This window comes from Engraulis encrasicolus, chromosome 16 (genome assembly GCF_034702125.1).
Source record: "Engraulis encrasicolus isolate BLACKSEA-1 chromosome 16, IST_EnEncr_1.0, whole genome shotgun sequence".
Classification (NCBI taxonomy): domain Eukaryota; kingdom Metazoa; phylum Chordata; class Actinopteri; order Clupeiformes; family Engraulidae; genus Engraulis; species Engraulis encrasicolus.
The window spans coordinates 34550088-34572502 of NC_085872.1; the positions used below are offsets into that span (position 1 = coordinate 34550088).

The 22415-nt window shown below is 41.9% G+C and overlaps 3 protein-coding genes across 4 annotated transcripts in view; 1 reads left to right on the forward strand and 2 right to left on the reverse strand.

Moving 5' to 3' along the window:
• LOC134465671 (myomegalin-like) overlaps positions 1–7444 on the forward strand; it is a 57697-nt gene extending 50253 nt beyond the window's left edge. Inside the window, exons 37-44 of one of the 2 annotated variants that reach the window (XM_063219464.1) lie at positions 304–582; positions 1553–1654; positions 1954–2159; positions 2688–2831; positions 3141–3279; positions 3486–3532; positions 3903–3963; positions 5060–7444. In XM_063219464.1, coding sequence (XP_063075534.1) covers positions 304–582; positions 1553–1654; positions 1954–2159; positions 2688–2831; positions 3141–3279; positions 3486–3532; positions 3903–3963; positions 5060–5199 — 1118 coding nt within the window. In that variant the 3' untranslated portion in view covers positions 5200–7444. The remainder of the gene's footprint in view (positions 1–303; positions 583–1552; positions 1655–1953; positions 2160–2687; positions 2832–3140; positions 3280–3485; positions 3533–3902; positions 3964–5059) is intronic. The other variant, XM_063219466.1, reaches the window with a different exon arrangement.
• On the reverse strand, positions 6826–15199 carry prkab2 (protein kinase, AMP-activated, beta 2 non-catalytic subunit). The gene is made up of 8 exons (XM_063219468.1): positions 15108–15199; positions 14037–14205; positions 12645–12802; positions 12440–12533; positions 12115–12229; positions 11729–11862; positions 11519–11587; positions 6826–11097 (listed from the first exon to the last, which is right to left on the reverse strand). Exons 2-8 carry the CDS (start codon positions 14193–14195, stop codon positions 11020–11022), a joined length of 807 nt encoding a protein of 268 aa, XP_063075538.1. The 5' UTR covers positions 14196–14205; positions 15108–15199; the 3' UTR covers positions 6826–11019.
• A 1212-nt stretch (positions 15200–16411) lies between these two features.
• Positions 16412–22415, reverse strand: cers4b (ceramide synthase 4b). Its single transcript, XM_063220430.1, has 10 exons — positions 22246–22415; positions 20606–20726; positions 20108–20226; positions 19952–20009; positions 19752–19802; positions 18830–18922; positions 18549–18677; positions 18062–18168; positions 17699–17855; positions 16412–17329 (listed from the first exon to the last, which is right to left on the reverse strand). The coding sequence occupies exons 1-10, from the start codon at positions 22413–22415 to the stop codon at positions 17135–17137; spliced, it is 1200 nt and encodes a 399-aa protein (XP_063076500.1). The 3' UTR covers positions 16412–17134.

A 22415-nucleotide genomic window follows, 5' to 3' on the forward strand; every position in this document is an offset into this window, starting at 1 on the left:
TTTTTGTGTGTGTTTGTGTGTGTGTACACGTGTGTGTGTGTACACGTGTGTGTGTGTGTGTGTGTGTGTGTGTGTGTGTGTGTACACGTGTGTGTGTGTGTGTGTGTGTGTGTGTGTGTGTACACGTGTGTGTGTGTGTGTGTGTGTGTGTGTGTGTGTGTGTGTGTGTGTGTGTGTGTGTGTGTGTGTGTGTGTGTGTGTGTGTGTGTGTGTGTGTACACGTGTGTGTGTGTGTGTACACGTGTGTGTGTGTGTGTACACGTGTGTGTGCACACATATGTGTGTGTGTGTGTGTATGTGTAGGATACCTGCGTGAGGTGAAGTGCCCCGGCTCCGGCTCCGGCTCCGGCTCCGGCTCGGGGGTGCCTGCGGTGGAGCTGGCTGAGCTGCTGGTGGAGGTGCGAGGGCTGCGGGCGCAGCTGGAGCACAGCGTGCAGGAGAACAGCGCCCTCCGCTGCCAGCTGCAGAAACAGCTCGAGCAGCAGCTGGCCGGCCGCGTGGCGCAGAGCGAGCCCCGGGCCTCCTGCCTCATCCCCGCCAGCCCGCTGAGGGAGAGCATGTACCGCCGCCAGCTACTGCACGGTGAGAGAGAGAGAGAGACGCTCTCTTGGTACAATGGGAAACTGTCAAACTGTCAAAAACACTGACATGCAGTATAAGCAGGGTGCGATTTTTCAGAAAACCAGAAGGGGGGATGTGTTTCTCAATGTCGAGCAATATCAATGGAGTTACATTAAACTATGATTAAAATCATGTAGAAAAAGTGGCCCTACCGTGGCTGATATGGTAGGGCACACGTTTACCACTCGGCTGACCCGAGTTTGATTCCCGGTCCGGGTCCTTTGCCGGTCCTTCCCCATCTCTCTCTCTCCCAGCTCACTTCCTGTCTCTCCTCCACTGTCCTGTCTCACAAAAACCAATAAAGGCTGAAAAGCCCCAAAAAATACTTTTTAAAAAATCATGTAGAAAAAGTAACAATATCAAAACCAGAAGAGGGGACAATCCACCCCATACCCCCCTACAAATTGCACCCTGAGTATAAGCAATTGCCCGTGCACCTTTGCACTCTCTCTTTCTTTGTCTTTCTGTCTGCCTGTCTTTCTGTCTGTCTTTTTCTCTCTCTCCCCCCACCCTATCTCTCTCTCCCTCTCTCTCTCACACACACACACTCACACACACACACACACACACACACACACACACACAACACGAACACATTACTTACATTATTTAGAGTGCTGTGTCTTATCTAATTGAAACTAATACTGTAACACTGTGTGAAGTATTGGCCTGGGTGATTCATGCAGCACTGCCCAACAGTACTAGCTTTTGCTGGGCCCAGAACAAATTCATCTGAAAGGGCCCCCTTACATGCAATGTAATGGGGACCCAATTCTGGGCCCCATGTTTCCTTGGGCCCGGGGCAACATACCCCTTTGTGCCTCCCTGTCGACAGGCCTGCTAGTTGTTGCGGTGCGCTGTGCTGTGCTGTGCTGTGCTGGTGGTGATGTGCATGCTGTGTGTTGGTGTGTTGCTCCTCCTCCTCCTGCAGACCCGGCTCCGTCTCCCCCCGTGAGGGACACCGGCCTCTTCCCTACTGGGACCTCCTTCACCCCCTACACGGAACTGGAGGATGTCCCCATCACGACCAGCGGTGTGCTTCTAACCTCTCCAAACGTTTCACTCACTGCATGGACTCAACTAATAATATATCACGGTCACAATGCAAGATGAATGCAAATGTTAATGACAACCGAAGATTGAAAATTCTGAATTTGTATGATACTCAAAACTACAGTGATATGATCTAGTACTATAATATAGTGTATTACATACTGTACAATACAATGATAAAGTTCACAAAACCCTGACGGGACAGGTAATTGCTGTTTGTGGAAATGTGACTGCCTTCCATGTGAACAAAGGGGATGTCGTGTCCACATTTCCCACTAGACTCCCTGGAGCCCCATGCTGACCTGGAGGGAGAGGCTCCCGACGGCTCCTTCGCCAACCGTAACGGGCGACACGCCATTGGGCACGTGGACGACTACAACGCCCTGCAGCAGCAGATGCTGGAGGGCAAGAGCCTGGTGCAGAGGATGGAGGCGGCGCTGCAGGCCAGCCTCAACATAGCCCTGCTGGAGGCCAGCACCGGCAAGGTAGAGGACACAGGGCGCAGTGGCTGCTCCAAAAGCTCAACAGGAGATAAACCTGATGTCATGATTTTCCAAAATGGTCACAAACTGTCTCATACCACTGTATCAGAGAGAGTAGATAAGAGAGAGGTTCCACTGGCCTATTGTTTCCGGGTTCTACTGTCACAAGGGGGGGGGGGGGCAGACTTAAGGACTATTCTATTCATTCTAGAAGCATTATGACACGCCCCTTTAGGCAGACCGGAACCTGGTCACGTTAGGTGCCCATAGAAGCCTATTATGTTGGCATATCTCCATATACTTAAAGAATCTCTGACTGTATGGTAGGATGCAGTGTCATGACACAACACAAATGACACAACCCATGGCATGTCTGAAATGGTTGCAATCCTTGCTTTAGGAGGCCAGCACCAGAAAGATAGTACGCACTGCAGTGTGCAGTCAGTGTCATCATCAAACATAAATTCATACCATGCGTGCCATAGCTGTAAAATAGGCGCTAAACCTTGCTCTGGGTTCCTCCTTGCCCAGGCTCTGGACTACGGCAGTGTGAAAAGCCTCCTGTCTGATGTGAAGACCCTGCGTCAAATCCTGGAGGAGGCCAGCTCTCTGCTCAAGATGTTCTGGAGAGCTGCCCTTCCCAACAACGAGGGCAGCAGCCTGCAGCTGCAGAAGGTACACCTCAGAGTCAGGTCTCACAGTGGCCTCGTTTATATGTTATTCATTCCAAATTCATAATTCCAAATTAAATAGTTCTGTTGAGTTTAGATTGGACTTTAATTCTGAATTGTGAAGTGTTCACGTGATGTTTTCTCATTGTAATTAAGTTTTATGCTGAAGTAAATGTCTCATGTACAGTAATCAAGGCCAGTTTGCACTAAATGGCTCGCAGACATGAGGGCATAGATGAACCAATCTACCCACAGGACAACATGTTACTGTTTATCTTTGATGGTGACATTGCCAGTGTACCTGTGTCCCCAGGAGCAGACCCTGAAGGAGGAGATCCACTCCTTGAGGCTGCGCATTTCTGAACAGGAGGATGTCCTGCAGGGCACCATTCAGAGGCTGAGGAGCACCAACCGCACCAAGGAGAGCATGGAGCACTTCATTGTCAGCCAGCGTGAGTGCTGAAACTTGCATCATGGAATGATAAAAAAAATATGATGAAAAAAATATGAATTCAGTCTCCTGAAATTCCCTTCATTCATCATTTACATAAGTGTAGGCCTATTGACAACATGTGTTTTGGTGAAACTGTCACTGCTAATAAATTAGATGAAAATAATACACATGAAATAACTCTGATCTTCTACGCTCCCTCCACAGTGTCAAGGACACGTGATGTGCTCAAAAAAGCCAGGAGTAATTTAGAGGTGAGTTCTTGTGCATTATTTTCTCATTATCGTTATTTTTTCTAGGGAGTAGTAATTGGTTTGGTGAAATAAGTTGTGAATGTGATAAAACTGTAGTTCTCCTTGTCTGGATATTCCACCTGTTATGAAATCATCATTCTGTCCCGAGCAGATTTTTACACAGGAGCACATACAGTAGGCCTACCGGTGCTTCACAGACATCTGTGTGGCTCACTTCACATACGTGTTTGTCCACGGCTCTCTTCTAGTCTCTGATCTGTTTTCAGAATCCCCTCTTGTCTCTGACCTTGCATTTGTCCTCTGTGGTCTCCCCTTTTTGTTCCCCTCCTTTCCCCTTTTTCTCCCTCTCCTGTTTCTGAGCATATTCCAGAAGAACGAGCTCAGGATTTCCTCCCTAAGCTCCTCCTCCTCCTCTTCCTCCCTTTGCCATGGTAACGATTAGGCACAGTGCAACCACCGTCTTCCCCTCTCTCTGCTTATGCTGTTTAACATCACTGCTTCCTCATCATCTGCTTGTCTCTCACATGCTTCAAACTACCAAGAGTCTAGTTTTGTTTTTTGTTTGCTGTGAAACGAGTGTTGAAACTAATCCTATTACCAATGAGGATTGTCATCCATTTAGAACTGAAAAGTTAACATGTGTTTAACTGACATCTGTATTTCTGTGACCGTATGTTTAAGCCTAACCTTTGGCCACAACTTTATTCTTGGAGTACTTTATGGGTGTAGACATTTCATGTGTAAGACTTGTACTTTCATGTACAAGAAAGGGCATGCTGTGTTGAAAAGATCTGGCCGAGATGAGTTTCTATTGATAAATCCATCAACATTTCTGCTTTCATGTTTTTCAACCCATTTGTTGATTTTATTTGAGGGTTGGTATTTCAACAGCATCTCTATAGCAGCATAGTAAACTAGAACCTTGTACTTATTTTCATTTTGCACAAAAGGGCTTTGGCTCTACTGACAGAATCTAACCTCGCCAGTAGTGTTTGGAGTGATTATGTCCATTGTGTCTGTGTGCTCGATTTGAAGTGCTTAAGCAGCCATACAGTATAGACAGGCTGATTAGATATGTCACAACAAGATATTAGTGGTGGGCTCAAAACAGATCCTATCGTCTTAGACTACAGTAGTCTCCCTCCCCAGGGAGACACCTTTTCAGAAAGGGCAAGACGCTCTGCGCAGAGTAAACTAGTACAAAGAGCTGGTTTACCTGGTTAGCCATCCTCATCATCAAGTTTATTAGGACCATGTGCAATTAAAACATAAATGTTTCCATTTCATGCATCACACCAGATTTAGCCTTGGGCTAGTTTTCATCAGCAGTGTCATCACATAGAGGAGTATCTTTACATTTTGGTTCAACTATACAAATAAATACATCAATGTTTTTCTCGAGACATCCTGAGTGATAAGCCCTGCAACTCAACACAGTTTTCTTTTTTGTTTTGTGCGGTGTTCGCGGTCTGTCTTCAATTGTGAATCCTTCAGGCTGCTCTCTAACTTGTTTCTGTCTCTCCTCAGCTAAAGTCCCAAAAGGTGCCTACGAGGGGCGTCCTGATCGCGCTGTCCTGAGTACCTCAGAGGTCACCGCCATGGCAGCCAATCAGCGCTCCGCCAAGAAGCGTGGGAGAGAGTGCCTACTACAACCCGTCTCATGTTAAAACCAGCAAGAAAACCCACCACACCTTGTGACTTCCAGCCTTAAACCTCTATAATCCTGCCCTCTCCTTTGGCCCTTTTCATTTTCCTCTTCTCTGTACTCTTCCTCTAAGCCCATCTTTTTTCTCTCTCCTAACTTCATAAACCTTTTGGAAGATACTTATGATTGCCTTGCTAATATGAGATATAAAGATTTATCTTGTAAGGGTTGGTGTGCGTCCCAGCTGCCATAGAATGTGTTCTTGTACCTGGCAGCTCATGGGCGGTTTGATGTAGATGCATGTTTCTCCACTGTTTGTGAAAATGACACATGCACACACACACACTCATTAAGAATGTGCACTTTGCGCGTACACACGACAATTTTCAAAGTCATGCGATTCCGCTGCCGTGACACATGATAAACCGACGTTCTTGTTACCGTCTGAAGACAGCTTTGCAACCACACGTTACTGCCCTCGAATCCCTTGGGAAAAACCTCAGGGGTCTTAGGCATTACATTTTGCTGACACCGAACCTACACCTCTCTTTGTGACTGCTCAATCGGTCTGAAGACCAAGTAACAAGGGCATCTGAGGTCACGTGGACATTCAGTGTGCCCTGGGCCCTCCAGCTTGAGCCGTCTGAGCATGTGCAATAAGGAGTGATGTTCACTGAATGCATTTGTGCCAGCTATCCCTTTTGCCTGACACTGGAGCGAAGGTGTCTTTTCTGTCGGAGCTAAGAGACCGTCAGTGCAATACTATTCTTACTATTTAATGTTGCAGTACTACTAACTGAATTATTAAGTACTTTATGCAGTTCTGCATGCGGGAGAGGTAGAAAAAAAAAGGAAAGTGACACCACGTGTGTGTAATGGGAAACACCAACCTTTGCCAAAGTTTGAACTCCTAATTTCCTTTGTTTTTGCCTTATCCATGTGAATCATTGTCATTTACTGTGACCAGTTGGGAAGTTGGTTGCAATTGGCTAAATGTAAACTTAAGACTGCTAAGAAGGAATTGAATTAGTGTTGGAGAGCAGTTTGAACCACAGAGGCAGTAGCTGTTCAAGGATTTTGACTATTTTCTGCATGCCATTTTTTGGCATGCAACTCGTCTTGGTAAATGGACCAAATCTAAATTGATCTAAAATATATTTCAAATAATATTTTAAAACTATGTTTTGTTCCTTCATCTGCGGCCATAAAAGAATACATTTTAAATCTGAATCACTGTCATTAGACATTTGCTACTTTGTTTCATTTTGGTTCAGATTGCCATGACATTCCCATTGCATCGACCATTGCAATAGATGTTATCTCCATGGTTACAAACTTTGGCAGGCCACTGGTGGGACCATAACATTACTGATGTCGTTATCAGAAAACGTAGAGATCACAACTTTAGAGCTGCTTTGTAAACTCTTGCTGTAAATGTTGCTTTTGTAAATAGCTTTTTATTTGTTTTGCTCTACTATTTGACATTTCGTTTTGCTCTACTGTTTGACATTTGCTATACATGCAAAGTTAAACATATATCGGGGTAGCTGTGCAATAGCCTATAGTTTATCCTATTACTGATGCCCAAGCATCATTTTTATTATTAGGAGCGATAGCTGTGAGTGCACTGTGTGAGTATTTATTGTGTTTCTGCTGAGAGTTGTATTATTTTGGTCAAGCTGGCTTTATAATAGCGAAGTCCTTCGTATATAGTTGCCTTGGTCCTGATGCCTCAGGGGCCTACGATTTAAGATTAGTATTAATTAAACTAGAATCAATTTGTTTGCCTTTTAGGTAAAACAATATTACTCGCATTTTCGCTCTGTCAAAGTCATGTACAATCTTGAATTTCTAATTGCTAGTTGGCCTAAACCTTTCCAGGCTAGAGGTAAGGCCTTGTTTGCGCTCTGTGTTTGCAAAACCAGAGAGGATTGCCAAATCAACTGAAGTATGTGTTCTAAAAACTGGTTAAGTTATTGGTCTCAGATAGAGATGTATAGTACCAAAGCCTAAATCAACAATCTGATCAATTTTTAGTGGTGGAAAACGAGCGGAAACAATGCCTCCACCTGAGTCATTTGGCGTTGTTGTGATCATGGAGGTTTGAGATATGTGTATTATGTGTAAATAATGTTTGAGAGTGCCCTATCGCTAATGGTCAAGGATGTACTGCTGTGCTGATATATTGGAATGCTGATGCAGGCCCAGTTGCCTGTGTACTGCAACGTCATGAAGAGCTAGATGTGAATAAACACAAATGCAAAGCATTTCATGTCCTGTAAAATTTGTTCACGTCAGATTTCACAACCACTCAAATACAGAGGGAAGCTGTAGACAAAACATGCACACGGTAACATATTGTTAAAATGCACTTAACCATATAACTGATGACATGAAAGATATTTGTGTCAGTTTTTTTATTTTCCAAAGTAATTACACAGTGTCATGAGGTCATAAACCTACATCATTGACGACAAATGTGGGAAGCGAAACCTCCTCCAAAATTCTAGTTTTTGCCGTGTTGTCCATCATAACAACTTTCAAAGTATGTACTGTATATGCACATCAACATATACTAGGGTGCATCAAACTTGGCCCTATAGTAAAAATGTTACCCCCAGTAAAAACTCACTGTGTAAAATATTTTGAAATTTGGAGGAAGTCTACCGGGGCCACCAGCCCCATGAAAATAGAAAATAATGGTGATAGCCATTTCTATTCCAAGATTTTGACTATTTCGGTGCATAAAGCTACCCAATAAAAACATATGGCCTCAGCTGTGTGATAAAAATGTTCTATGCACAGTAAAATATTTTAATTTAGATTTAGATTAATTTTACTGGGTCCACCAGGCCCATGAAAATACAAAATAATGGTGATAGCTATGGGCAACCTGGATTCCAAAGCTTTTCAAGGGCAATTGGACAGGAAAAAAAGATAATTTGAAATCACCTGTATTGGGAGCATAAACAGAAGGAATATCTAAGCAGGGTGTGTATTCAGTGGATCTACTTACACAGACTTCAGTCTCGGGACAGACTGATGGTCAAACCGCTATATTCAGGCAAAATTGTTGTTTTGCAACACAATATCAATTCCGTGCTGCCTTGGACCACTGCTAGTATCAAGCAAGAAACCGCAAAGCTGTATGACTGTTATATTTGTGTGTTTCACCTGTGGACCCACAATTCATGGAGGAACATCTGTACTAAAGCTGTGAATGCTCCTTGGAATGACTAGGCTACAAGGCAACTGTATCAAAGAGTGCCATTACTTCCTAATCCCATCGCCTGTGGTAGTATTTCACTTTACTCCATCAGATGACAACCATAACTTACCTGAGAGGCCCTTGGTAATGAACTCTGGACCTGGTGATACCCATGACATACTCAGAAGTCACTTTAGTACAGGTTTTGGGAAGCCACTCTTTCCAACATCACATGCAGTTGTATTGACTGTACTCCATTGACCTACTGCGGGGATTTCTTGAAAAAACACAAGTCATTCCAAGGAGCATTCACAGCTTTAGTACAGATGTTCCACCAGGAATTGTTGGCCCACAGGTGAAACACACAAATATAACAGTCATACAGCTTTGCAATCTCTTGCTTGATACTAGCAGTGTGTCAGCTGGTTCATTTTATTGGCTATATTTGGAATATGTGGAACTGGACTTTAGCTTTGGAATCCAGGTTGCCCATCACTATCACCATTATTTTGTATTTTCATGGGCCTAGTGGACCCAGTAGAATCCATCTAAATTTCAACGTTTTCAACACAGAGTGTTTTTACTGTGCATAGAACATTTTTATCACACAGCTGAGGCAATATGTTTTTATTGGGTAGCTTGATGCACCGAAATGTCCATTCTATTCCAAGATAGTGACTTTGATTTTGACAAATTTCAAAATATTTTACACAGTGTGTTTTTACTGGTGTAGAACATTTTTACTATAGGGCCAAGGCAATATTTTTTCATAGGGGGCATTTGATGCACCCTAACATATACGTTTTGTTTTCATGTAATCTGACACTAAACATATAGATGAAGGGGTATTGCACACACATCATAAAACATTGTGCTGAATGAAATGCAATGAAACCCATAAATACCATTAAGCCATTAAAAGATATCAGCATGTTACAATAATATTACAAGCGTACAAAAACAACACATGACATAAATACCAAGGATGGGACACATTTATATAGTGGACCAAATGCAAAGTAAAATAAATAAACCTAAAAAGGTGGGTTTTTCACTTGTCTGGTCTTACCATACACTACAAAATTTCATATCGTGTTGGGAAATGAAAATTGAGCAAAAGCTTACAGATGGGTAAGGCCAGGCCAGTTTGTAACTATTGATGCCTACAATTCACTTGCCATGTCCCCTGCAGTACATTTCCGTTGAGACATACAGTAGACCAAAATAAAAATCTCCTCTAGTCTTGAGAACCTGACATGAGCACCGATGTCACATCCTTCTGTCTGAATAGCTGACAGATAAATTCATTCACACATGAACACTTATTTGGTGATTTTTAGTGGCTTTGTCCGTCATCACAGTAGTGAGTTTCACCTCATCAGTAAGTACCCATTGGGAACCTTTCATTCAAGGGTCCACTTTAATTCCTCCAATACTATGAAAACAAACCAGGATTTCCCACTGCACTTTAGGCCTATATTGAAGGAAGCCACCTTTAAAACAGACCCCGCCTTCTCTATGCCCCCTGAATATAACTTAATTGTATTGCAAATGTAATTTTTAAGATTCCTTTTCAAAATATGTCATATTTCATGTGAAGCTGCATAACATTACAATTATATTGGGGGCCGGATAAAACAGCCTCAAGGGCTGTAAACGGGTTCCCCACCCCTGCTATAAAGTTTATCACTTATCCAGGTCAATCTAGCCATACAGGTAAGTGCCAAGTTGCAGGCCACTGGCTTTCTATTTGAATCTGTAAGCATTTCAAAACACTATGAAGTGAAATGATAACCACACCAGAAAGCCACTGCCTGGGATTCACATGCAGTTGCCCGCTGATAACATGCAACATACACACTGCAATACAGTAAAAAAAAAAAAACTTGAAAGCACCACATCGGTGATGTCTGAAAATGAAACCTCTTCCGTTCCATCACAGCTACAGTATAACATCAGTCTACTGCATAGATGAACATCTTGGGCAAACATTCTTTCACACTGCTAAACTGAGTGAGTTTAAAGTGCTCTCATTATCATAGATTGACTTTACAAATCTTTGCTATTTTGAATAAATAACTATCAGTCTGGGTCCACTCAATACAGCATGAACCTTACATGGCACATAAAGAGAGACTACTTTTATCAATTTAGGCTGAAATAAATAAATGTCATGATCACCATGCATCACTATACAATGCTAATCAAACATAAGCCACTGTCCCCCACTTGTTTGGATGGCAAGCCACTATTTAACAGTACATATGAGACACCCAAACACGGTCACTGACACGGCACTTCATCACCACCTCCTCCAGGGGATTTCAGCATAAATATTGCTTAGCTACCAGATACAAGCCCTTGTAAGCTTTTTTTAAACATTGTGAATCCATGCAATCCAAACACCCTTGACTGACGTTACTGGGAACTGCACCCAGCATTCCTCTAGGTTCAGAAAACGTATAGTACATTTTAGAGGCACATCAGAACTCTTCTTGTGTGTTGTCCTACTCAGGGCCGATGTCTATCCAACAAGCGTGGATATTCTGCTGTATTCTAGTGCAACATCAGCAATCGGTAATGAAGCTATATGCCACCATCAGGCACCTTCTCAGAAACATGCACACACAGACTTTAAATTGGCTTGTACAACAGCGAGGTGACATACTTCTTCTTATATCTGTGGGTAGCACTTAGGACCATCACTCCATCCTGTGAAAAGAAACACTGACATTGGGCAAGCATGTACATCCCATTTCATCATTCCATCTGTCTTACAGTCCTCTCTGCCAAGGTGTTTTGTCCTTTTCTTACCAATCGGCTGTTTGTTTGTGTTAGCTAGTCTGATAAAAGTATTATGGAAACATATTAGTCAGCAATCTGTTGACAGGTAAAATTGTTTTTTAAAAAACTTTTAAATTACTGCCTGTATGGGTTATATAGCCAATGTGTGTGTATAAGACAAAAAATTTATTTTGTCTTATACACACATTAATATACACACATTTTGACTTAGATGAATGTTATTATACAGCATTCCTTTGCACTATCGGTATATTCTGGTTAAGTAAAAGAAAAAATAGCATTTCTTCTTTTGTTCCTAATATTTCTAGTGTACTTTGTGTTTGTTTACCTTAATTGATAGGGCATAAAGGTGATTCAGCATGACATGGTTAGGCTCAGGCAACAGGGCAGGATCACACTGCAAAAGGAAAGCGATTGCCACACACAAGAAGTTGATGAATAAAGTCAACAGCTAAGTGAATGTAATGATACAGTATGTACTGTCAAATCATGGAGAGTTTTATGCGTTACCGATGGTGTGCCAAAAAAAGAAACTCACAGATACGTTTGTGTCCTTGTTTAAAATGACTTGTAAGAGGTGAGGTGGGAGAATGGGCGGGGCCTTGAAGCGTTCCTCTGGCCTGAACATATAGAGTTCCTGTCCATATGGGCCAGGCGGCGAGCTGGATAGGTCTAAACAGCACAAAAGCTCTTCGTAAAACGTCATTGACATGCAACATTATGCATTGCTTTTACTATTTCATTGTATCTACAATGAATCATTGGATCTGCTTATTCATTGATCCCAAAAGAAATAAAGAAAGGACATTAAGGATGTGCGCACGCACGCAAAGATGAGTGAAATGGCAACAGTGTCTATAATTTCACTGTTATCATTGGAAATAAATATCTGATATTTGATATATCATAGGCTTCATTCCATACCTGATGTGTCTGAGCATTCTAGGGAGTCCACTTGTAGGGCATCAAAAACCTCAAAGTCAGACTGCTTCACTTCAATTATGTTGTTAATTGTGCCCAGTTGGCTGGTGGTGATGGGCTAAAAATGAAAAGGAGGTCACGTCATGACGTAGCACAAAATCTAGGATCACCAAAAGCCTATAGGGCTTACACAAGAGACACATATAATGCATAATGTAATGTTATCTACAATCTGACACGGAGTTAAATGTGGTATCCCACCCCTTGTCACAGTAGGTCATATACTGTTAAGGCACACACAGAAAGTGTACTTTAAAAGGGTGTCTACCTCTGATGGGTCATGTACCCAGTGTCCATCTACAAAAAATTTGTACTGGTGCTCTCCTTCAGGCAAATCCAGGATGGCCACGAAGTCATTGTGGCTTTGAATGAAGCACAGGAAGCAGGAGAAAAAAAAAACTATTCATACTGCACATAACTTAAGAAATATCTTAATATAAATGCAACAGTCAAAAAGCTGCATGCCGAGATACCTCTTTATGAGAGGAATTTTGTTGCTCCAGTTATTGAAAGAGCCAGTGATGTAGACTTCCTTTCCTCCTCCTCCCCAGCGTATTACAGTGGGCCTGGCCTGAGGGCTAGTCTTCACCATGTCATCTAAATCTGGAGTGAAGTCCTTATCTCCAGACACCTGAGAGAACCACAATCATTTGTATGCACCTGCTCATTTAAGACTTGCAGCTGTGTGCATCATCATACCAGGCCACTGTGACTGCACCTATTGCTTCAGATAATGGTGAGACACACCTCCATGATTAAGTTACTTACTAAGGATGTGGTTTAAAATGGGCATTTTCATATCTGGTCATCAGTGGCGTGCAGACATTTTGGGGGGCAGGTGCTGAATTGGGTGTTGGCGAAAAAGAACTTTCAAAAAGAGTAGAGATGCACCGGATCCGGTTCCGGATCCGGCAGGATAATAGGGTTTTTCACAGGATCCGGGTCCGGCAGGATCTTAAGCAGTGGATCCGTATCCGGCATGTTACCTAAAAATGAGGGTCTGTGCATCTCTAGCCTAGGCTTTTCAGTCAGTCTTTCACAACCCCAATCACTGCATGGAGTGAAAGCCCTTTGGAAGCAGCCGTTGCAGGCAGTGTGGCAATAAGCCAATGAATCTAACAAAATAGTTTGAGCCAACGTAATAAAAAGGGCCCACGTGTGCGAGTAGACTATATGTTTCAACCCTTTTGTAGGATCCGGTATCCGGTTCCGTATCCGGCAGGATCTTAAGCAGTGGTCCGGTATCTGGCAGGATCCTAAAAATCAGGATCCGGTGCATCTCTAAAAAAGAGCACATTTTGTCCAGTAGGGAAAAGGGACAGGTGCTTCAGCACCACTTCGTCCCTATCTGTGCAAGCCTATGCTGGTCATTATGTTACTTACGATGCTACCATGAAATAATGACTAAACAGTTTATAATGCGCAAAGGTCATGGCGTTTTCCAAATGCCACACAGAAAAGAGGTAAAACTGGTAGACCTGTGGCATTTCCCAGATCTGTGTTTTCCAACAATTGTCTTGTGAATCTTAAAAGGTCCAGAGTGCATGATTTCTGTTTCTCAAAATTGACAGGGCTGACAACATACCCAGGGCTGTTGTGAATTACTCATGTCATACGGAGTAACAAAAAAACAGACCATGTCCATGCAGTGCATACCCCTAAATAGGGAACACGTTTGAAGATTGTGCTCAAATGTGGAGAACAAACCCTCCTTCATAAAAATGCAAAAGTAAGTGGAAGTGGTAGATGTGAGAACTATCTTCACCATTAACCACCTATAATCGCATACATTGAACCTCTACTCTTATTCCTCCATAAGCCAATTCACTGAAGTCATACTTCAATATCCAGGTTTGAGCCCCTACCTTTGACTCAGGGCCGTAGGTATTGAAGATATTGGGGTCATCCGTGCTATCCACCATCTTACTGGGCTCCAGATCTTTGTGGTCACCCCCGCTGTCCGAGCGATGGGCTTTGGCTCCATGGCGGTCATGACCAGACACACGGTCACTGGTGTTCCCCATCAGTACCAGTCTATACAAAACATACAATGCGACTTCAATAATAACCAGGGCCATACATTAACAGCAGTCAACCGTCCAAATGCAGGTGAAATTTCAGTTTGGCTGGTAAAATAAATCAACTAATTTACTAGCCACTTTGACCCATTGGTGAGTGCGAGTTGGTTAGATAATAAGTTTGGCAAGTGATGAAGAGTTAATTTAGAGTCCTGATAATATCCGATGCCTAAATCAATGCAGACCATTTCAGAGTATACTCAAATTGTAGAGTGGATATAGGCTATTGACAATGTACTATGCGATGTGGGTTTATTTATGTCAACTGCGATGAGTTTTATCAGATTTTAACGAGGTTCGCGTGTCTGTGGCGCACGGCTGCGCTGGTAGCGCTGGGCATATGAGTTGAGAGACATGTTACCATCATGACGCAAGCGAAAATGACAAATACATGTAGGCCTGTTTGGAACAACACATACGACAATTAAATGCTAAAAAAATGTCATGGCCCAAGCGAGTGGCTCCCATCGGGTGGCTTCTGAGATAAGCTCTTCACATTACCCGAAATGGAAATGCCCAGTAGTTGGCACTCGCCAACCGCCTCTTTGCGCACCACTATCTTCAGCGTCGATATACACCTCACGTCTAAACACACACTTCAAGTGATTATCGATTAAGTCTGCTACAAACCCTGCGCAAGAAAACCCCCATCATTACATGTACTGGTGGGCATAGGCTGGCTACAAGGGGTAACGTTGACGCTGTCAATTTGCAACATTAGCTAGCTGTGCGTATTTTTAGCCTTCCGTTGCTCTGAAGCAATTCAGCTTAGACGTTTCGCATTGTCAGAATTCGTGACAACAAAAGCAACATCCCTTAGAATTTCGAAAATCACAGCGTGTACAAGGTGACACTTACCAGAAGCTTCAAGCAGTTGTTAATCGTGTCTTACGTCAGGGATCTGTGCAACTAACACAGCATTCTTCTAATGCCAACACTTTCTACGGTATCTACGGAAGCCCAAACTGCCCGTGATATGTTTGAAAAACGCAATTTCAACTCACGTATCAACAGCGATGAAAATAACGAGGGTGAACATCACGCCACGACGGCAGACAGATCACTTGGCCCTAACTAAAATGTTCATCTTCTTGATTACTTTCCTCGCATTTTAGTTTGACATCTTGTCAGCATTCGTTATGAAAAACTGTCATCAAAAATGTAGGCCTAAATGAAATAAAATGTCCATGCCTATATGGGATGAATCGTAAGGCCTAGCCTATGTATCTCTCTTGACTTGAGTCTTCACTGATGAAAAACACATTCTTTACAACGTAGTAAAACCATAGGCCTATTTCATTCTCACACCTCCAGGAACAGAACTGAAGATGATACATGACAAATCCTTTGAGTTGCCTCTTCTATGCGGAATCTATGGTGAATGATAATAATGATATCATAATGAGGAATGAGGAATTGAGGAAAAATGCAATGTTCAGCACAGTCAGTTTATCCTTAGGTTTAGGTCTATAGGGGCTGATTCTGAGTGTGAGGAAAGGTTCTGAATGATCCACCATAATATACGTGAATAAATTATGGCTAATTTAACATAATCCAATCAATCCAATCATAATCCAATCAAACCAAATTTTACCATATAGGCCTAGGTGTCAATCTATAAACTGCCAGGTGAAGCACTTGAGTGTTAGAGTACAGCTGTATTCTTGAGTGCCATGGCATTCTACACTGGATTTATTATTTATTTATTTTTTTCACTGTGGATGCACTTTTGGAGGAAGCCAGTGCATAGTGTTACAAAGTTACCCTTGGAATCAGAATGTTGCAGGTAGGCCTATAAATTCCATCCTCTTGAGCAAGGCACCCACATTGCTCCAGGGGACTATAAATACCCTGTAGCTAAATCAATCACTTTAAAAACATCAGTTACAATAAGTGTAATGTTGTGTAATGCAATCTGCACATGCATCACAGAGAAAACTTCCAAACTTGTAATGTCAGTGTTGTGGTGGTACTACATGCACTAATGAAACATGAACTTCGCAGACAAAGATGGGCAGCTTCAGCTAGGATCAAAGACACTGAAGTACTTTCTAACAATTGATAATCCACTAGGAGGACAACACATAGACAGATGCACTACAACGTGCAATGATGTTTTTGTATTTTATGGAAATCAACCAGAACTCTACAGGAGATTTACATAATGTGATGTATTCCATACTACAAAAGGATGAGGACATATTGTAAGAAAAAAACTGAGTCAACTAAGTCATTTAAGCTAGTCTATATTTCAGTCAACAACTTACTTAACTCATCCTAATGAATAATGAGGAAACATGTGAGGTAGGCCTACAAACATGTGGTTCCTTCATTATGTGGTTCCTTCAGTATTTTTTTTTTACACATGATTTATCCATTATAGAAAAGCTGGCATCAGTAGTTGAAACACAGTATTCATTTAATTTACATTGTTACCCATATAGCCCTACTTTTTTACTGTACAAATATAATCAATGTTCAGGTGAGTGTCCAACAAAAGGCCCAACTGTAGTGGGACTGCTCTCCATTTTAGCTATCTTGTAGTCAGTGGTGGACAAAGTAAAAGTAAGAGTACTTTCGTGGTGTAATTACAACAGTAGCACATGATATTACATAGCTGTTACACTGTTTACTCCATTTTACCTACCTATTGAGATAGACCTTGTTATTACTGAAAAACAATAAAAACCTAACAAGGACACACCACAAAGTCAACCCAACCTGTGCAGAATCAGCTTATCGTAAGACAAGTACATTGGTCTACTTTTTACTCAGATAAGTTACCTGTGTTGGAAAGAAACTGTGTTTCTTTTTTTACTTTTATTTTTACTTTTACTTTTACTTTGTCCACCACTGCTTGTAGTTGATGAATTCTCGATGATAAGTTATCTAGACTTGGGCAGTCTGGAGGCCAGGTTTGCTCTCTGCGGTGTGAGGTTGTTCAGCACACAGCTGCTGGTCAAGCTGGTTAGTTTACTGTTCAGGACCACTTCTCTTTGCTTCCAAGAGGGCTGCTCCTCCTCCTCACACTGCTCTTCATCTTCTGGGCTCTCATCATCACTGCGTTCATCTTTTTCCAACTGATGAATGAATAAGAATACACATAGCCATTTGAAAGGAGTTTGAAAACACGTTGAAAATTGGAACCCCCTACACCACTGATGTGTGAACCACAGTACACACTGCGTATGTGTGTGCACTCATGCAGCAGCGGAGTGCCAGGGCAGATATTATCATATATGCTATTCTAGCCACAAGTTTACAAAACAATGTCACATTAAGAACTTATAATCAAAGTAATTATCATGCAATGAAAATGTTAAGGCTTAGGAGAGATACCCATGCTGTATGTTTAAGCCCCTGTTACCAACGGTGTGGTTTAACAATATCCATGCAAGAAAAGGAATTTTGTTAGGAATTTTATTATTATTATTAGTGTTTGCACCCACCTTTCCCAAAAATAGGAACTTATAGACCATCCGTAAAATCAACCAGGCCCAGAAAACATGTAGCGCTTGCAGAATTAACAGCAGGGCATTGAAAAAGTAATACCCCAAGAAAGGCTGGAAGACCTCCATGGACAATATGAGGGTTGTGTGGATTATTCTGCAAATGAAAAATGTGTGTTTGTAAAATACGATGAGTTTACTCTACAGGCTGCGTAACATTTATTACCAGCAACAGCTGACAACTAGTTATTAATGAACAATTCACATGTATTTGTAAATAATTTCAATATTTGTCCAATATACAGTATGTCAGTATGTCCTTGATTATTTGAAAACATGAATATGATTTAGAAGTGGTCTTACTTGCTAGGAAAGACCACAAGTCGTGTGACCAAAAACACGACTGCAAAGACGACAAACAGGGAGTCACAGGTCCTCTTCCAGCCAGCATAGTTGAACATCTTGGCTGACTAACCAGAGGCACAAGAGACTGTTAGAAAGAAGGGAGCAGCTCTGCAGCACAAATACAAATACAGACGTATCTGAAAGCACATCACCTTCTGTGATTCAAATGACATGGAAATGAACACTGCTTGCAGTTATGGCTGTTGCAGATAACACCTGTCTGCAGGGGTGTCAATCAGGGGGTTAAAGTGTGACTGAGCCACCAGGGCCCCTTGTATATAGGGGGCCCACACCGTGTCTGATTTATATAGAATATATGGCTGGGGGGGTCCATTGGAGCTGACTGTACATAGGGCCCACAATTTTGCTGCTGCGCCCCTGCCTGTCTGCCCTGACCACGAAACCCCACCACCAGGAGCATTATAATAGGCTGTCACGTTTTTACCTCCAACAGGAAGTCAGATGAGTCATGGACCAGCATGACTAGGGTACCAACACGGATGTAGTTGGAGCAGTATGAAAAGCCCAGGAGGAAAATGGTGGCGATGTGATGAACGATCTGCTCTTTAAAGTCCTGTGGAAATATGGCCGTGCAGTATTGTGTAAAACCTGCGTTTTATAATCTGAAAGCAATTGTTTTTCATAGGAATGTTTATAAAGTAGCCTAGCTGTTTAACTCTTGTCTTTAAGGTTAGGCTGAGACAGCCTGCAGAAACGACAACTTACTTTGCGTTTGACATCCACAGAAACACATAGCAGGAGTGACCAGTAGAAGCCCAACTCAATGAGGTAATACCAAAAGTGCAGTTGGTCCACAGGCTGTGGAGAAAGGCAAGCCAAGGCAGACAACTTAATATGTTTCTTCTGATTTACATATAACTCCTTTTGCATAAAAGCTTTTCCAGTAATACATAAGATACATTTTATTTCACTGCCCCTGTTACATTAATTAGGTACAGTGTAACAAACTATGTAACAACAACATGTAATGTTATACATGGTTTACGTGTACATAATATTCCAAGCTGATCCATGTGGTGTAGATACACTAAGAAAAGACTATGTGAAATAAAGTGCTACCAGTAAATCAGATAGCATAGCTCAGTAATGCATGAAATAGAACCAGCAGGTCACTGAATCACCTGGTGCTGCTGGTGGAACCCAACCTAGCTTGCCACATTTGTGCCTATGTGTTGGCTATGCAATATTTTATATATAAAAAATGTGTTTTAGTAAATTCAACCATTAATACAAAATGTCCTGACCAAGTCAGTCTGGCAAAGCTCAAATTCAGTACTCCCAGATTTTAGGGAACTAACGATATAGTGGCTGAACTAATGTATAATGTGAGTGAGCAATCTCCGATCTCTGATGTTTCACTTTGAATCAGTATGCATACTTTCCCAGAATGAGTAGTGTGCTTTGTTCAGACGTATTTGATGCCAGGTGAAGCCCATCTCTCTGAGATAGCATCATGTACAAACAGTTGGTCAGCTTAAACAGACCAAACACAAAGAAAACTATACACTCATGGACTATGATACAGTTCAACGGCAAACATTTGGAATGTCTATATTTCATAAACTGTTAGCAAAGTCAATCACGCACATCCAGTAGTAAACTGGTGGAGGATCATGATGTACTATACCTGTTGTGGGTAACCCTTCCAGCACTCCCTCTGGTCCCAGAACCATGGCTTCTGTAAATCAAAAACACTCTTTCAGTAGGTGATAATGACTTTTTTTTAGTTAAATTAATTGAGATGGCGAAGGCTTCTCCTTTCAATTACTAAATGCTGAAAGGAATCATTTTTAAACAGGTCTACAAAATGGAGGTAAGCAAACTTACATCAATTAAAGAGAAAACTCCAAAAGAGAAGGACATCACGTAGAAGAAAAACCTCCAGCTAGAAAATGTAAACAAATTTGCTGAAAATGTTAAATATAGTAATAGATGAGTGAATCCAATATCTTATTATTTGAAGATGTCAAACGAAGGACATACCAAGCCTCACAAAACTTTGTGGTACTGCTGGGTCGGTCCAAGTTTCTACGGTGACGGAACCAAACCTCCACCTGTCTCCTTGTAAGGCCACTATGCCTTACCAGTGAGTTCATCTCACTCTAAGGAAAGGCAAAGAAAAAGGATATTGGCGGTCTTAATGCATTATGAGCTCCATGTAACATGTACGTAACAGTAACATGTCCAACTCAATTTAAACAAGGTCATTCATATCATAGACTTATAGCTAATATCAGTAAAGTGACTTGACACTATGTAGCAGGTGTTCAGTTTCTTTTCCTCTTGAACTAAAGAAACAGTAATAGGCTGCAGTAAAATGAGGAGGGTATCGCACTGTAAAAAAGGGAAGGAGTTGCAGCAATGCACTGACAACTGCAGAAGCATGCTTTTCTCTCTTCCCCTGATTGTTTTTTTTCAACTTAAGTTCCTGTGCGATTCGGCTGAATTTTACCAAGGTGCAACTCATGCATTGATGTAAACCTGGGAAGGCTGGCGAGGGTGGTACTGGGTGTAGAAAGCCTCTAGTTTTGGAGATGGCATGACAGGTACTCTTCTTCGGTCCCGAACTCCAAGGCACTGGCTTAAGGGTACTGCTACATACCTAGATTTTTTAAATCACAGACATAACCTGTGTCCTGTCTGTCCAATCATCCACAGTAATACATAAAAGCCGTATCAGATGTTTCCAACAGAAGAATGTTGCATTACTTATAGGTAGGGCCTACATTTTACTGCAAGCATTTGAGATATATATTGTATATGCCATAAATGCATAATGGTAGGTGTTGGATGGATAACAACTTAGACTGACAATAATTACAAGCAACAACCAACATTTTTGAAAATGATCTATTATGCCTGCTTAACTCATTCAGTAATGCACCGCAGGACATTTGGAATATCCAAGGCCAGACGGAGAAGTACATCAAGTTACCATGGCCACCATGCAGATGCAGTGAGGACAGAAAATAAAAATGTGTAGGCTGCTATTTCTGCTATTTGGATAAAACAACCAATCTATCGTATGTAAACATCCAGATGTTTACATACGATACAGAAGCGTTGTTCACACGAAATAAAATAAAAAATGTGATTAAATCATTGTGCATGTGTTGGATTATTTACACTACTCCTGTATTCTAACTCCATAGACATTTAGCCTGCATCTGTATCCTGCTCAGGGTCAGTGAGAAACAAATACTGTGGTTTCAGTAAACCAGAAACATGTGTCCTTCCTTTGCCTTTGCATGTACCAGTCAATGTTCAGGTCTTTTAGGCATGCTGTCTGTGCACTAACATAGGCTACAACATAACGCTACACAAATGCCAAAAATGTTGGAACTATATTTAAATTAATCAGCATACACAATACATGATGACTGTTAATGATTTCATACTGCTTCTTTTCAGAACATGCCTAGCTCAATAAATCTCCCCATTAGCAGTGTCATTGTTTCTGAGGCTCTCCCACTGGTATGATACTGTATACTGAACCATAAAAGTGCTTTTGGGCTTAAAATGACTAAAGACAGAAGTACAGGTCTGTAGCAGTAGGCCTATACAGTATATGTATCTGTCAGCAGGCACTGTTGTCTGTTGTTACCATGGGGAACAGCTGCTGAGGCAACAGCATCATCTTTCCATCCCCCCTCACTCCTGTCACGTTTAGCATTGTTAACTGCCTACAACAACAACAGAAGAACCACAGCATTCAGTCATCTTGGCAAGCCCCCATAATGGCACATGGCCCTCTTTACCTGCTGCTGTTTACTGTAATTTAATCACTATCGCACTATCATTTAACAAAGAACATTGCTGGCCTGCTCCTCCCACTTCCCACTTCCAACTCTTGGTCCCTTGTGGTGCCTCTACACACGCCAGTGCACCTGCTATGGTGCCTGACCCTCCCTTGAAACACAGCACATTCAAATGTCCTCAGAGATCCGAGATCAAATGTCATTGAGGTTTTTGAGCACAAAAATATTGTTATTTCACTAGGCCTACCCTATCCCTACAAGTATTAAGTCTACCAAAGAATGTTGACTTCAGACAATAGCCTACATACTGTTTTTTTCTCCATTATTAGCTATAGGCTTTGTTAACTTTTTGATTTGGGTTACCTCTCGAAGATGAAGCGGACGATAATAAACGTGAAGGCAATGGGAAGAGAGAGGAAGAGGTCTTTGGGAAGAGGACAGTGACCCATCTTCATCTTTCTCATGTCCTCCCAGCTGATTCCAGGTGGAAGCCAGTATTCTTGTCTCCACAGCCACTGATCTAGTATGTCCAT